This window comes from Dermacentor variabilis, chromosome 2, assembly GCF_050947875.1.
Source record: "Dermacentor variabilis isolate Ectoservices chromosome 2, ASM5094787v1, whole genome shotgun sequence".
Classification (NCBI taxonomy): Eukaryota; Metazoa; Arthropoda; class Arachnida; order Ixodida; family Ixodidae; genus Dermacentor; species Dermacentor variabilis.
The window spans coordinates 178,692,523-178,708,629 of NC_134569.1; the positions used below are offsets into that span (position 1 = coordinate 178,692,523).

Sequence of the window (16,107 nt, forward strand, 5' to 3'; positions counted from 1 at the left end):
GTGGGATTTTCATGGGGTAGTGGTGCCATGCTCCGCATTATTGCAGGAATAAAGGATTAGTGGTACCATGTCGGAGTGTTGTGATTCGAATGCACATAAGTGCAGGTTTGTCCCGGTCAAGTTAACGTCTTCAGTGAACACTTTCGCATGGATTAGCATGACAAAGCTTTCCACTTAAAAGTCGCACAAGATAAGCAACGACTTCGGAAACAAACTGGCAACCACGGTCAATGGTAATGCGATGAAGTACACTACGCAATATCGGTTAGCTACGTAACATTCCTCCAGGAACGGGGGAAGCTTGAATGGGCCCTTACAAGTGATTGACGTACAATTTTGTATCGACTATAATTTGGTATTTGCGGAGAGGTTGAAAAGTTGAACGCCCCATCGTCGAAGAGTGCTGCGTAAGGGTTCTAACGGCGGTCTTGCGCCCCGTGGGGCGCACTTCTGGGTCGCAGCATATCTGGGCACCCACTGTAGGTCGTGACATGGGCTTTTATTTAAAAGCAGCATATCGATTCTTGTTCATGAGACGGTTTTACTTGTTTTTACTCTTGAACCGAGTTGTCTTCGATAATCATGGCGGCTGCTCGGTGTCCCATCATCATAAGGGGTGCATTAAGGTTTCCCGCAGTAAGGTCAGGCATCGATGAGGCATCCACAACCCGCAGTTTTTTAACGCCGCCAAGGACCCTGCGAAACGAGTGCAATGGCACAGGATTAGAAGGAGCACATTGAGAATTTAATGCGGGAAGCTGCGTCCCACTAAATAGAACTTAATCCCAACTCCATCAACACGCCCCCACTCCCCCCCCCCTCCCCATGAGAAAGAAAAACTCCTCCTAGCAGATATACGCGAATTTAAGAGCCATTAATTTACTTATTCAATTACCGCTGGCAAGTGGCAGCATTAAAAACAATAACACGCATTTGACAACCACAACATCACTGACGCAGCATGGATTTCTTTTTTTTTTGCAAGCCAGATTCGGAGCACCACTTCTCCAAGCAATAATGTCTCTATATACGTAGTGGAAGTAAATTGGTCATAATAACTTTCGGAATTTAAAATAGAATACCGACTTTGTAATTCACTAACTTGAAAACAGATAACTATCCCCGCTTTCCTATTATTGTTTCGAATAGAGTACTCCTGAGTCCTCTGGGTACTGTACAGGTCGGTGTAGATTTATTCCGCTGCTTTTATTATACATTCGAGATTGCTGGTAATAATACCCTGTTTATCTTTCAGTGCATACATCTTGGTTTGTCCTATGCCAAGTTTCCTTCTCACTTATTTTAGGCTGCGTCCGTTATTTACGGCTTCATCAGTATTTCTCACCTTATAGTTTCGAATATCACTTATTTTCACTTTGTTGATGAGCTTTGACAGTTTCCCGAATTCTATCTGATCTCTTGAGTTGGACACTTTCATTCTTTGTAGTTTCTTTCTTTGGTCCTCTGTTGCTTGGGGGAGCTTGCCTACTGGTTGCCATGGAGCACTGCTTCCCACTTCAATTGCGGCCTCTGAGGCCAGCCTCGTTACGGTTTCATAAATTACCTCTGTGTCATCATCATCACCTCTCTGTTCTAAGGCTGCATATTTGTTTGCAAGTACCAGCCTAAATTTGTATGCTTTTAACCTTACTGCCTGTAAGTTGACCTGTTTTTTCTTGACCAATTTTACTCTTTATCTGCTCTAATTGAGGTGAATTCTAGCGCTCACAAGCCTATGATTACTGCAGTTTACCCTACTTATCACTTCTACATCCTGCACTATGCTGGGATCGGCAAAAAGTGTGAATTAATTTTCATTTATTTTTTCACCATTAGGGCTTTTCCAGGTGCCCACTTCCTGTTTTTACATTCCCTGAAAAAGGTGTTAATTATTCTCAGCTTATTTCTTTATGCAAATTCTACCAGCATCTCTCCTATAGCGTTCCTAGAATCGACGCCGTAGTTGCGAAGTGCCAGGTCACTCGCCTGCTTTTTCCCCACTTTTACATTGAAGTCAACCATTTTTACTGTATACCAAGCTTGCACTTTCCTCGTCGCTAATTCAACATCTTTATGAAACTGATGTACTTCCTCATCGTCGTGGCTGGATTTTGGAGTGTAGGCTTGTACTACCCTCAATCTATATCTCTTATTAAGTTTCATTACGACTACGGCTGCCCTCTGGTTAATGCTGTAGAATTCGTCAGTGTTGCCCGCTGTGTCCTTATGGATTGGGAATCCTACGCGGTATTGCTTCTTATCGGGGAGACACTATAGCGGAGGTCATGGCCGTTATTTAGCAATGCGTAAGCCTCACCAGTTCTTCTGATTTCACTAAGGCCAATAATATCGAATACAGCTAGTTTCAGTTGGTCTAACAGCGTCGAAAGGATAGTACAGCTGCATACTTTGTTAAATAAAAAGTCGCAGTTTCACCCGAGAGGCGAAAAGTCGTATGAAACAGCAAATTAATTGATATCTATACTAAATAAGGATAGTTTCATCGGCCGTATAAGCTTGTAAACATTCGCTTACTAAACAAAATTAGCGAGTCTCACGCGTCCACAAGTAAACATGAACACATCTCGTTCAATGACCGCGGAAACTCGCTGTCAAAACGCTGCAGTGGGAAATCGCGACAGCAGTATTGATCGAATCGACCTCCATGCATCTCTCGCTTGAACGCGAACGAAACGTCGCAAGCTCAGCGCATACATACCGCTTCCGGCACCACGCACACTCTGCAAACAACGCAGATCGCCTTGAAGATGAGGCCCGCGCGGGCACGCACTTTGGCCACGTCGTAGATTGCCTTCAAGGGACGGAGCCATCGCGGCCAGCCCGCAAGGCCGCGCCGTAAGCGGCAGCGGCCGGAGAGAAACGCCCCGTCCCTCGCCTTGCCCCCGTGCCTTGTGCGCGACATAAGGGCGTGCGCTTGGACCTCGCCCTCCTCACTTGCGCATGCGAGATTCCGCCGCTTCGCCTGCTCACCCTCGCAAGCTTTCACTCGCATAAGTACAGCATTTTCGACAGTAGCCGTTATAGTACAGCGAGAAAGAGGGCCCCAGCTCGCTTAGCTACAACTCTCTTTCGTCGCCCTAGGAATTTGTACGGTACGTAAAAGTGACGCCGACGTCAGAAGCAGGCCTCGAGTGTCCATATAAGTGATACCGCCCTAAGAAATTTAGAATTCACGTTGGCCGTTCCAACTGACCAGGCTATTTCCAGGTTTTCAATTTTTCTATTGTACCTGTCGGATCAAAAGCAAGTTGATGATTCGGAGATATTCAAAAGTAGGATTCAGAAAAATTGTTAAAGGATGCCACAGGGCTCGGACACAGTCATGAGGCTGACACATTCATTTCTATGTATTAGTGTGCCGTCCAGTATTATAAGAGTTGTATCGCGAGCACTTCTCCATATTGTCTCGAATTTTAAGCCAACACTACAAGAAGCCGCTTATTTAAAAATTGGTCCTTTTATTTGAAAATTGCTTCCTACGATTGAAAATGATAAGCATCCTAGCGCGACAGTGGGCTAAATTTTGCAGAAGAATACCTTTGTTAGTTCTCATTCGCTAACGTTTTCAGTGTGTGATTAAACAAAGGCGCGCTCGTATTGAACGGTAATTTAGCCTTAGTAAAAAAAAAAAAAACTCTTTTCTCAGGGACGCAACTTCGAATTGAAATATCATTCAGAGAGTGTTGAGAGAACACTGTGAGAAGCCTGCAAGATTTTGTTGATGAATACATATACATCACGATTAACAACGTCAAAATAAGAGCTGCACAATTTTTTGCATGTTTAGCGTGATTTCGATGATGCATAACTGCTAGATCAACTGTGAAAAGAAAATGGGCATGGCAGGCAGACCCGGAAGGTAAAATAAAGGCCGACGAATCACTTATTTTAAGAACAACGTTTATTACACTTAAACTAGATGACGCAAACCACGTTTACTGGGAAACAATTGATTTAAAGATGAAATCCTAACACAGGCTCAGATGATTGGTACCCTGAGCACAAAATAAACTCAAGTGCGGTAGAGCATCTGACGAAAGGTTATCCAGGTAATCAGTATAACCAGTGAGTAATATACGAACGTTTGGATAACATACAGTAATTGAGTAATTAGCATCACAAATGTCAATAACAAGCATATTACGGCTAGGCGAAAAATGATGACACCAAAATCCTGCTCCTAACAATAAACAAAGTCAAACCCATACTATTTCAATGTTACTAACGGCGTGTACACAAGAAGAAACAAATTGTGCGCAACAGTAATCAGAAGCCCGCTGAAGTTTCTTTGAGCTCCGTGTTGCTAGTAAACATTAAACTGCTTTTCGCAAGCACAAATGACCACGCGATTTATTTCCGGAAAAAAGAACGCGTCTCAGTCAGCGATGCTACATGAGCGCCAGTAGCGTCAATCACTGCGTTCAGATCATAGCCTTTTAAAACCATTCTTTTTTGCATAGGTAAGCAAAGAAGAAAGTGAGTTCTTCGTTATTTTATTCTATCTGTTTTCTAGCACAGTTATTTCATAACATACGTGCGCAATAAGACCGACGAATTATCTGGACGGACCTGGACATGTTTACTGGAACACTGTTCAGAAGGTCAAAAGCGTGGCAGTTTGGGCGAGTTGGTATGTCATGACTTGTTTAGGCTTCTAGCGCAGCTCAGAAAGAGCAAAAAGGAGGGTGGAAGGGGTAAAGAAAGGGAACGAAGAACAAAGTTAGCGCTAACTTCCAACTGATGGTTTATTTCGTGACACAGACGCATACTTATACACAGAAGTACCGGCATGTTTATGAACATAGCTACTTGTTAAATAGAAGCCATACACATTGTCCTAATTGTAGAGTTTGTATTGCTTCAATTTGGTCACGCTATATTATTTATTTACTTATTTGTTTATTTATTACATGCTGCCATATAGCTTGATGTTTAAAGTGGTAGCAGGGTCCGAAGACAAAGCCAACTATGAGAGGGTCTTCCAAATAAGGTTAACAGTTTCTGTGAATATTAGCACGAACTCTTCTGACTGTAGAATGAGGGCAATACAAACTTTTTCCTGGAAGTCTTGTCAATCCTAAGAATTCGCATACACAAAGGTATTATAATTTTGAGTAAACACGGTAAAAAGTTTAGTGCAAACACATTGCAAAAACAATTAATTGCAGAAAAAACATCCACATATATATTTGATTATTAATGCTCAGGCAGTGAAGAAATATAATTAGTTTTTTTAGATAAGCATATCACCTGAACTACTGACGACGTGTTCAGGTAGTGCATTCCGCTCTCTTACTGTCTGCGCGAATAACGAGGATTTAATGTATTATTTGCTATTGCGGAACCTATATTCTCTTAAGAATCTGCTCTGTCCTCGTGTAATGGGCCTGGTGCCAGAGAACGACAGGAATGCACGGATATTTCCATTTACTTCAATATTTGAAAGCGTGTGTGTGTGTGTGTGTGTGTGTGTGTGTGTGTGTGTGTGTGTGTGTGTGTGTGTGTGTGTGTGTGTGTGTGTGTGTGTGTGTGTGTGTGCGCGTGTGTGTGTGTGTGTGTGTGTGTGTGTGTAGGGGCCTGCGCAGATGACCTACTTTTGCTTTTCACTTCTGACTGTGGGGGAAGAGGCTTGCCTCCCCGCGAACCGTTAGACACGCATATGACAAGCATGCTGCCACCAACGCTTAGACAAATATAAAGACATCTCACTCAATAATCTCTAGAGCATTTCCTGTCACAACGATGGCGGGATGAAGAGCGCTAGAAGCAAGAAGCGAACGCTCTGCGCCGCCTCGGCTTAACCGCGAACTCTAGGCCAAATAAATTACAGCACTCTTGACAGTGCTGCGAACTTCAGTTGCACTAATGAGATTAAATTGCACTATTGACGAATGAAGCCCTAGGTTAAGAATTCAAAGACAGTGCTACAGACTTGCAGAGGTGGGGAAATTTACCAGCTGGAACAGAGTAAGCCCTTTGTTCCATATGCATACCGGTGATGGCTACCCTGAAGGCCAGAACGCAGTATGAGGACTTCAAGCGGCTTTCTGTAAGTTCAAGTGCTCTTAGTCGCGACTCCAGGCACCATTTTCACGGCTTTCAAAAAAGGGGAAGGGGCAGACAAATGACCTAATTCCCCCGCCGATCCCAGTTCTGAGTGTGCGGGGCCAAGTGCCCCCCTGCCCCTTGTAGATACGCCTATGGCCGTGTCTAAAGCCCAGCATAGGTCAAAGCAGTATTACGACTGGACAGCCAGGATACGTCGATTTCAAGTCCGCAATAAAGTAATGATTCTGCGACAACCGCGGAAAAAAGAGCTTCAGGTGGAATGGGAAGATCCTGCTAACTTTCCTCAGAAACTGTCTGACACACGATGTTATGAGCCCACCTGTAAAGCGGAAATAAAGCAGGTTCATCAATGTAATCTGCTAAAGTCTTACAGGTCTAAATATGGCGATTAGCATGCCTTAGACGTTTACCACGAGGTAAACCCCACTCATCACCGCCTATCCAGAAGTCAACACAGCGTTGGAGCCGACTTTTGCGGGTCAACAAAAGACCCCTCTACCTGAACCTGATAACAAGAACTAATTATGAAAATACCCAACCTCGAATGCCATAGTGGCAACGGCTTCGACCTTGGATTCGCAGATTGCTAAATGCTCGCGCCATATGCGGTAGCGAAGGTGCAACATAGGAAGCGAAGTTCCGTGGAGCGGTGCGATACCAAGGACGGGATACTGCGACCGTTTCGGCGATTGTGATTGGCCCCGATAGAGCCATCAGATTCCATAGTCAAGTCCCCAAGGGAAGGTGACGGTATTAAAAGCGGAGACCTTTCGAGAACTGAGGTAGTGCTGACGTGTCTTGATGTGAACTCAGACGTTTAGTAAGCTCCTACATGAAATGGGCTTCCGTATTTGGAGCCTATAAAATTAACCATTTTTCGTTCATTCCTACTACCGACGTACTCGTGAATGGGTTTGGTGGATTCCTCTCCCAAACGCCACCTCGCGCCGCTACCCATTGAAAGAGAAGCAGTTGTATGCGTAACGGTAAACATTCCGAAAAAGATTCTGGTAGAGCTTCCGTGGCTCGTGTCAGTCAGTAACGGAGAGGCTAGGGAACAACTAATTAGGGAACCAGTCTCTAACGCGCAGTTGGAGCATGAAAGAATGACCAAGTTGTGGGAAATCGTGCACGTATTTCAGGACTTATTTGTGGATAGGCCAGGAATCAGATTGGTTCTTACACATTACATCCACATCACTTCTTTGGAGCCAGTACGTTCAAAGTCCTATCGATTGTCACCGCGCCAATGTGAGATTATCGATGAGGAGCTGAATAAGATGTTGGGTGTGGACAGCGGAGAAAGAGAATGCCTGGATTGTGGAGGGCATAAGAAAGCCAGCGAACCGCCACGGCTCGTCGCATTGTTGTTTCTGCCCTAGTGTGCAGGTGCACGCACGCTGAAAGTTTTTTTTTTTTTCATTTTGAGCGCACCGCTCACCCGTAACTCTGTATTAAACTTGTTATGTTCTTTTTTTTTTCATTTTCGCCACCTCGTCTTTACTGCAGGAACCCTCTCCGGTGGACAACCTGGTTCGAGCTCGAAGCAGACGCTGTTAAAGAGTCACAAGCCCACTCCCCTTCACAAGGAATAGAAAAGGAGCGACCGGTGAACGTTCGGCTCTCGCTTTCTTTTTCTTTTCACCTTCTTGTTTCAGAGGTACGACGTGTCGTCATTGTAATATGTGTTTTTTGCAGCGCTTGTCTTTGAAACACTAGCCAGTTTCAGTAAAACAACCTTCGTGGTAGCACGAATGTGCAAGAACCAGAGCGGTACGAGGAAAGGAAATGAAAATGAACGAAATTTATTTTTCAATTCAGATGATGCGTTCTTTCGCACTCTTACTATGCAACAAATAACATGAATATTTTAGGAAATCTGCGACAGAAATAGAGAAATACCCTGCGCTGTTCACTATTGCGGCTGCGTTATTGTATGCTGATCTACAGAAATAGAAAAAGCAGTGACAGATATTGACACTTCCTAAGGTATTCGAGTGTCAAGCTCCGCGGCCATCGGAACAATCCGTACACTATCAGACAATGCGGTGTTTTCGCTCAAGGAAGGTACGCTGCATCGCGCACATTAGGAATAACTTCGTTTCGTGTGAACAAGTGTAGGCCCTCACTGTGTAAAAATTGGAAGACAACCCAGACACCGGAAACTGTCGACCCTACGTCACTAACGTAAGCTAAATATCAGGTCGTGTAACTATCGCGTGCCGTTACAAGCGGCCTGAAATTTTATTTTATTTAGTTACACAATATTGCAGGCAGCAATGCTGACCAAGCAGGCAAGTGTTGACAAAAGATGCTTTTTCAGCAGTTTTTCGAATGAAACATAATATGTGCATTCAACAACACATTCCGGTAAATGATTTCCTTCTTCGCTCGTAAGTGGGAAAAATTATTCCTGAGAGTTTAGTGCGGGCAAAGTATGACTGGACTACTTTATGATGGAAAATACGCGACGACATGTGTGGAGCATGTGTAATATTTGTGGCATTTGCTAAACGTGCCCGGTTATGAAAGAATTTGTAAAAAAAATAAATGAGCCTGACGATTTTACGGCGCACGTGTAGCGGATCCACTCCAAGTTGGCCTAACATGCCAGAAACCTATGAGGATGTTTTGTAATTGGGGCAAATAAACCGTGCAGCCAGGCGTTGAATTCGTTCAAGTTTATTAATTTCCTTATTATAGAATGTGACCCTCGCTATGAAAGCATATTCTAGGACTGGGCGTACGAGGGCATAATAAGCTTGCCACTTGACGGATGAAGGTGACATCTTGAGCTTTTTACGTAGAAAGTAAAGTTTTTTTAAGGCTTTGTTGGATATGTTGTTAATATGGGTGTCTCATTTGACGATACAGTTAATTTTAATGCGTAAATATTTCACAGAGGTAATATATTCAAGGTTCCAATCATCAATGGGGCAAGTATGAATAAGTGGTGTTCGTTTTAACGTTATTGTCGATGACACTGTTTTGGAAAAGTGTATTTGCATTCCTCTGGCGTGGCACTAGTCCACGAGTGTTCAAAGAATACAGTTAACTGTATCCTGGCGTGCAGAAATCATGACAGCAGAATAAATGACACAATCATCAGCAAACAATTTGACCTTGATATTAGGATACAATTTTTTAGCAATTTCATTTACATAGATAAGAAACAGCAGAGGTCCCAACACTGGCCCCTGTGGTACACCAGACAAGTCAGGCATGCTATTAGATTTCACACCATCGATTTCCACAAACTGAACACGATTCTCTAAATGAGCTTGAATCCAACCCACTATATTTTCTGGTATTCCATGTGATTTAAGAATTTCAATTAAATTTGCATGTGGCACACGCTCAAATATCCTGCGTACACTCCGAATTGCGGATAATAGTGGTAAAGTTAATGCTTACACTTAAGGTCACAAAATCTTTGCTGTCACCATAAATAATTTTCTGCTTGTTCTTACCTTAGTCTGGCATCTAGTACGGCCTGTGGATGCGTCCCCATGGGCGCAGTGCAGCAAGGGTGCCAACCGCTGAGTGACGTGTGCTGCACAAAGCAACGCAGGTACGAGTCGCTCCACAACGGTCCTGCCGACTCGCACGCTGGCAGGGCGGTGTCCCAAATGGCCACGTTGCCATTCTTCATAGCTTGAGTCTTCAATGTCTGCACGGCAATCTTGGCGCCTGAACGCATGCGCAAACAACACCAAATAACATGAAATATCCGGCCCAACTCAAATGACAGAGATTGTAGCTGGTGGTGCACTACTGTGCACAAGTAAAACGGCAACGTAACCATGGACAATGAAACTCTGGCGGGACGCAAAATGCACGCAGTCGACCAATGACGTCGTATACATGCGTGAGTGTCTAGTTCGTGTGCTGCTTGCGATGACTGAAAATCTATTGCGACATTTCTGGTAATATATTGTGATTTGCTCGTTTTACCTTCTCGCAGACTAATAAGTGCTACGTACTTTGTTTCTAACCTGCGGGCCTCATTTGAAAAAAATTGAACAGCGCGTGCTCGATGGCTATAAGTGACGACAATCATCACGACAGTGTTAGAAACATGTTGAACTATATGCGCATAAGTCAGCCGCTACAAATTAAAAGCCTATTTTACAAAACATAACCTATCTTCCAAGAAGGCCAGAGGTTTACACGCTGCGGTTACAAATCCCGTTGCAAATGCTACAAAATAGAAAGATACCGTCACTATCATTCCTATTTAGCCATGCCTCCTGAAGTTCAGTTCTGGGTTGTAATGGAGAAATGTTGGAAATTAATAATGTAGCTGTACCGTATTGCTCCTAGGACTATACACCAGTCGTGGGGTGTTTTGTCAAGCGTATGTGAATGCAAGCATAGAGACAGGAAATTAGTTGTAAACAGTTTTTTTTTTCAGGGAAACTTGTGACCGCCCATGCACCCTCATTATCGGATAGCACGGCAGCAGCGGAACCGATGGCTAAACACGCCTGCATTCTTCCTACACCTAATATCAGAGTAATGTGCAAGATTTGTATAACGGCCACAAAGTAAATATTAACAAAGGAGGTGGAGGCACTAAATGTCATCGACTGGAAGGGAACTTGCCTTTCAGATACGGGAGAGATCGCGCCGTTCATGCTTTTCAGAAAAGGCGGCACTTATCGGTCCGAGAAAAACGTAATCCTTGTTGCTTGGTGGGACTAAGTAAATGGACGCTCTGGAAAGGTGGTTGGCGTCGAAATTGTTTCGGCCCGAGTTATAGACCACTGTGGCGTAGAATTAATAGAGTGGCAGGCGACAAAAAAGGAGGTGATCTTCTGAGTCTTTCAGGTTGATGAGCTAGCGCAGGTTGTTATGATCACGCACAACTTTGAATAGCTTGCCTTAACGGTATGTGCCAAAAGTGATGGCCCAAACGATGATGAGGCAACCTTTTCTGTCATTGGATAGTTGCGCTAAACCTGCGAGAGGAACTTGGTGACACAAGCCCGGCTCTCTCCAGACCGTTTTTCTTTTGAACCAGAACTTTGCCAAGACCTACGCCGCTTGCATGTATGGGGTGTCGGTTTTGGTGTTCCGGTCAAAGCGGTCATGTATACGTTCTGACTACGAGTGTCATTGAAGTTTCGAAAACCTGTTTTGATGAGGCTTCTCGAAGGTGAACTGCTCGTCTGCTTTCGTGAGGCGTGGAAGGGGACTGGCGATCTGCAGTACATTTCGCACAAAACATCTGTAATAATGCACTCTGGGCCAAGAGTCTGGTGATGGCTTCTTCAATGGGTAATATAACATGTCGGGCGGCTGTCATCCTTTCAATGTTTGGACGCAGGCCGTGAAAACTACATGACCAAGGTCATATCAAATCAACATAAACAAAACCGCATTTCTCTCAACCTGACGACCTAATCGCTTCGATGACGGCAGCTAGCTTCCGAAGGTGCTCGTCAAAGGAATCAGCAAAGCATACGACGTCATCCAGATACACGACCAAAGTTCGCCATTTCAGCCTTGCGAGCACGGTGTCTATGACTCACTAGAATGTCGTGAACCTTAAGATGACTGATCAGCACGACCTTAAATTAAAAACAAGTTCTACAGGCGTGTCAGACGTGGTCTTTCCGCCGTCTCTTTCGTTGAGTTTGTTCTGCCAGTAGCCGCTCTTCTAGTGCATGGATAGAGAGTGCGTGACAGTGCAGAGTCTAGCAAGCACATGATCGATTCGTCGAAGTAAGCAGACGTCTTTGTAAGGCAACTGAGGCGCGAATACACAAAATGGATACACAGGGTGCCGCATTCCTCGAGGTAATGACGAGGATAACCAGGGGCTCTTCGGCAGGTGGATAACGTCGTCTTAGAACTATCTGTTGGTCTTCAGTGCGGATGAAGTCCCGTTCGCGTGCTGATACATAGTACAGGGTGGAGTGAACTGGTCGCATTTACCCGTCGGCTCGGATGAGGTGCTTCGCGATGGGTATCTACTGGATATTAGAGGATTTCGAGAGCATTCGCAATACTGTTCAAGAAAGCTATATAGCCCTTTTCTCTGCTTCAGCAAGGCGGAATAGGCGTTATAATTTGATTCACGTGTATGTGAAAAAGTCCTGCTCATTCGGAAGGCATCTTCCAGAAACGCGAATACGCTACACTTGTTGAGGTACTGGTCATCAACACTTTAGTTATCAGGCAGGCGGACCACTCGCTTTGACTTAAGTTTGATGGTCTACAAGAAGTTGTGTGTCATAGCGATATTAACACCTGCGCGAAAGTTGACGTTATTTCCGACAGAACTCATGGTGCTCAAATATTACGTGATGCTCGTTTCTTTATTGCGATAAAGACTCACGGAAGGCATAATTTTTATGTGTATATGTGCATTATATGTGTGCTGTGAGGCATATGTTGTGTATGAACTGAAGCAGTGTTTGCAGCATCTGTCATCATGTATCTAATGTTCATAATTGATTGTGACACTGTAGCGGAAGCCGGCCTGCAGTAGGAGAGGCGAGAGTTTCGATTGTAAACGTGGACATGTCCATATGAGGTGGTACGCATCTGCCTTCTTCGCTGAGACTGAGCAGTATGACGCGTAGCAATCAGTGGTAAATACGACCAGTCCCACGGTGAGATCACAGCGGGCGCAAGGGCCACCCTGGCGCGAAGCCTCGTAACCGCAAAGTCATTCGCAAAAGTAAAGTGAAGGGAGAGGGAGCAGACACACGGTGGGACAAGAGCACGTGTGTTCTGTCGGAGAAAATTTTTACGGTCTCGTAGTGAGTTAATAGGTTCAATTTGGAGGGGTCTAGACAGAAGATCTGGATTAGGATGGCAGTGTGCCTGCTGATCAGCAGCAAACTTGCGATGGTTCGCAGCCTGACCTTGAACTCAATGCCTTTTGACGGAAGTACCTGTTTTACTATTTATAGTGTGTATCGTCTGGCAGACTTCCATCGCCTTGTAAACATTCATAAATTCTTGAATAGCCGCTAAAGAATCAGCCAAGATATCTAGTTGTTTGATTGCAGTCAGGTTAGGGGTGGCATCTTGCAAAGCGTCGACGATGGCTTGAAGTTCCATTACTAGGGCACTGACTTCCGTAGATAAACAACGCAGGCTACCACTACGGATATTATGCGTAGTGCTGAGAAATGATGTCCTCCCGCCGTCTGGTAGGATAGGAGCATCCGTATAGACTTTGCAGATATTAGCACATGACGCATCGATGGTACTGTGTTCGTAAATAATAATTTCGTATCGTTGTGTTATAACATCCTTGGCCTATTAGTTGTGATGTTGGCGAATTACGTGAGAAGTGTTGGATAGGGCGGGTTGTCAATCCAAAAGCGGCGCTGAAAGTGAGCATGCAAAGCAGCAACAGTCGCAACAAGTGGCTTGTTGATTTAACATTTCTTTTCACATTTGCAAAATTAGCTCTGTAATTGTGTTGAGCAGGGAATGCTCCCGTAAGGTTGGTATCATATTGATGCGGGGTAGTGCTGTGATTCTGTACATAGCATCGCGGTTAATAGTCTCCAACTGTGTCAAAGTCAGCCGTTGAAGTTGTGCCTGGTATAAAATTTGTGATGGCAAGATTGCATGTACCAGCCGTCGAGCTACGTTAGTACGAGCTCTAGCTGATTTTCTGCAATGCGTCGAATAAAGTGAAGTGTTTTACTCGAACTCTTATTTTCTGGAGCCAGCGTGCACCACTGCCGGAACGGTGAATATGAAGACGCCTTAGAGATTGTAACTGGGCCGCGTCTAAATGATAAAAGGTGCTGCGTGATCATTTCGCGCCATGCATAGTTGGCATCCGCGACATAGCCTGATTTCTGGGCGCAAATGTCCAGCCCTCCTTGACATGCCTAGTTGTGCAGAAAATTCAGGGCGTCTTGACGCTGTTGAGTTTGTCCAGAGACATCTTTATGCACAGACAACAAAATGACGTCATCCGCAGGGATTAAAAAGCTTCACGTGTGGAATCCGATGTATGTGCTAGGCTAGAAATATTAGAACAACCTTGAATAGAAAAGCAATCTTAAACCCTACATTTGAGCCTCCTGTGTTCGATGTGAAGAGCACTTCTTGCCGTCCATCGGCTCTAGTCGCAATGGTGCGTTCCTGAACAAATGAGTGGATAAATTTCATGGCTGGCGGTGGAAGGCCCAGTTGCATGAGGTTGCCAATAATGGTTTCATGGTCCTTATTGTATAAAGCTTCCACTATGACTGTTGGTACTACCATGCTCACTTGGTCGCAAAAAAATTTGAGAGACAGAGTGCCTAAAATATTTCTGCACTAGCAATGACTATTTTGTCGACAAGCTTAAATACATTTACCATAAGTCAGTGACTCGCCTTTATTGTTACAAGAAAGTTGATTCATAGATTGACGTCCCGAGAGCACTCGTGGGGTATAATGTAGCACACCGGATCGTTTAGGCCATGTATTGTCCACCTCACAGTACATCTTACCGTCAGTGTTATAATGTGACCGCGTGCCATGCAGATTGGAAGGACGCTCAACGTGGTGATCACCATTCTCGGTTGCGCTACAAATCATCTGCTAATCACTGAGTTGCCAGAACCAATATCCACAAGTGCGGTCACCGTAAAAGCGCCGATGGTGACGTGCCTTGCGGCTCGAAATGAAAAGGAAATCCTTGATGCGTTTCACAAGAAGTGACAGTTTCACCAGCGCCAACCTAGACGAACACTGGGCTGAGCGCTAGCTATTGAAGGGCAACGCAGTAGCTCCACTTGAGACCACAACAACCACCAAATCATGTAGAAGCGGTAATCACCGCCAAGACGAGGCTCTTCAAATCGCTCCGAGCCCACCGCGACGAAGAGCCCAATAAATGATGCAAGGAGCAAACGTTAACCGCTAGCGTGGAAAGAGCGTTGACACCCATTCCTCACAGCCTCGTCATTGCATCATATCACATTATATGTAGAATATCATGGGCGGTGCACTTGGTACCCATCGACCCTTCTGATTGGGCGGGACAAAGTATTGACTTAGCTAGACTAGTGACCTAGGAAAAACGACGGCGTCGAGAAGTTCAGCGACGATTACTATAGTCCCTAATGCGAAATTTGAGCGCATCTCCATATCTATTTTCATTTTGCGTGTCGATGCTATTTATTATGATGATATAAGTGAATATCAGGAAGAGAACGCTGGTGAGGGGCCTGCTTTGTTTCCATAGTGCCGATGCGGGCTACTCTGGCGTCATACTGCAGCCATCGTCGCCGTACAGCCAGTCTTCCGCAGCGCTAGGCTTTTCTTTTCACGCTTTCCGTCCACCGACGACGAGAGCGGCACTTCTTTATGGCAAACTCGTGCCACCACTGCCAGCGGCGAGAAGCCGAAAAGAGCCCCACATGGAGCTTTAGACGTAGCCCCTCGCCATCACCGCTTGCAGGAGCTGTGATCACGTCAGCCACGGTGATACCGCGGGCTGGCCACGGCAGCTACCACCGAGGACGAGCGTAGCCCTGCAAACCTCACGCCCCCCTGACCCCAAGATGAGATCGTCCACATGGTGGCGAATGCGGATGCCGCGGCCGCCGGCGACTCAGCACATGCACAGGCCTTTCCCGTCCCCCCGCTCGTTCACTTCCCTCCTGGCACCCTTCTTTTATCTACCGCTGTGTTCCGCGTTCGTTTTCATCTTTCACCTGTGGTTGTTCGCTAGGTTACGAGTTATAACACTGCGAAGGCACGCCGACGCTCAACGCAGGTGCTGAAGAGCTGTGCTCTAAAACGGATCTTCGGTTTTGTGTGTAGTGTGTGCGGGGACATGTAGTGTCATCAGACATGTAGTGTGACCACATGCAGCGTGATCTGGTAAGGTCATGGCTTGCGCCACTTGTGTAGATAGTTTCACCAGCCTGGCTGGAGTGGCGCCAGTGTACCGAAGCACTGCGTCACAAAATACGCTGTGTGGCTTTTGATCTGAGGTTACGTTGCCGGGAGGAGCCCTGTTAGTACTTCGAGGACAATCATGTTGAGGGA

At 45.3% G+C, this 16,107-nt stretch overlaps 1 protein-coding gene across 1 annotated transcript in view; it reads right to left on the reverse strand.

Moving 5' to 3' along the window:
- Positions 1-551: 551 nt before the first annotated feature.
- Positions 552-16,107, reverse strand: part of LOC142570573 (glucose dehydrogenase [FAD, quinone]-like) — a 126,637-nt gene continuing 111,081 nt past the window's right edge. The window contains exons 8-9 of the mRNA XM_075678945.1: positions 9,561-9,780; positions 552-696 (exon numbers count right to left, since the gene is read on the reverse strand). Of these exons, the coding sequence (XP_075535060.1) occupies positions 552-696; positions 9,561-9,780 (365 nt within the window). The remainder of the gene's footprint in view (positions 697-9,560; positions 9,781-16,107) is intronic.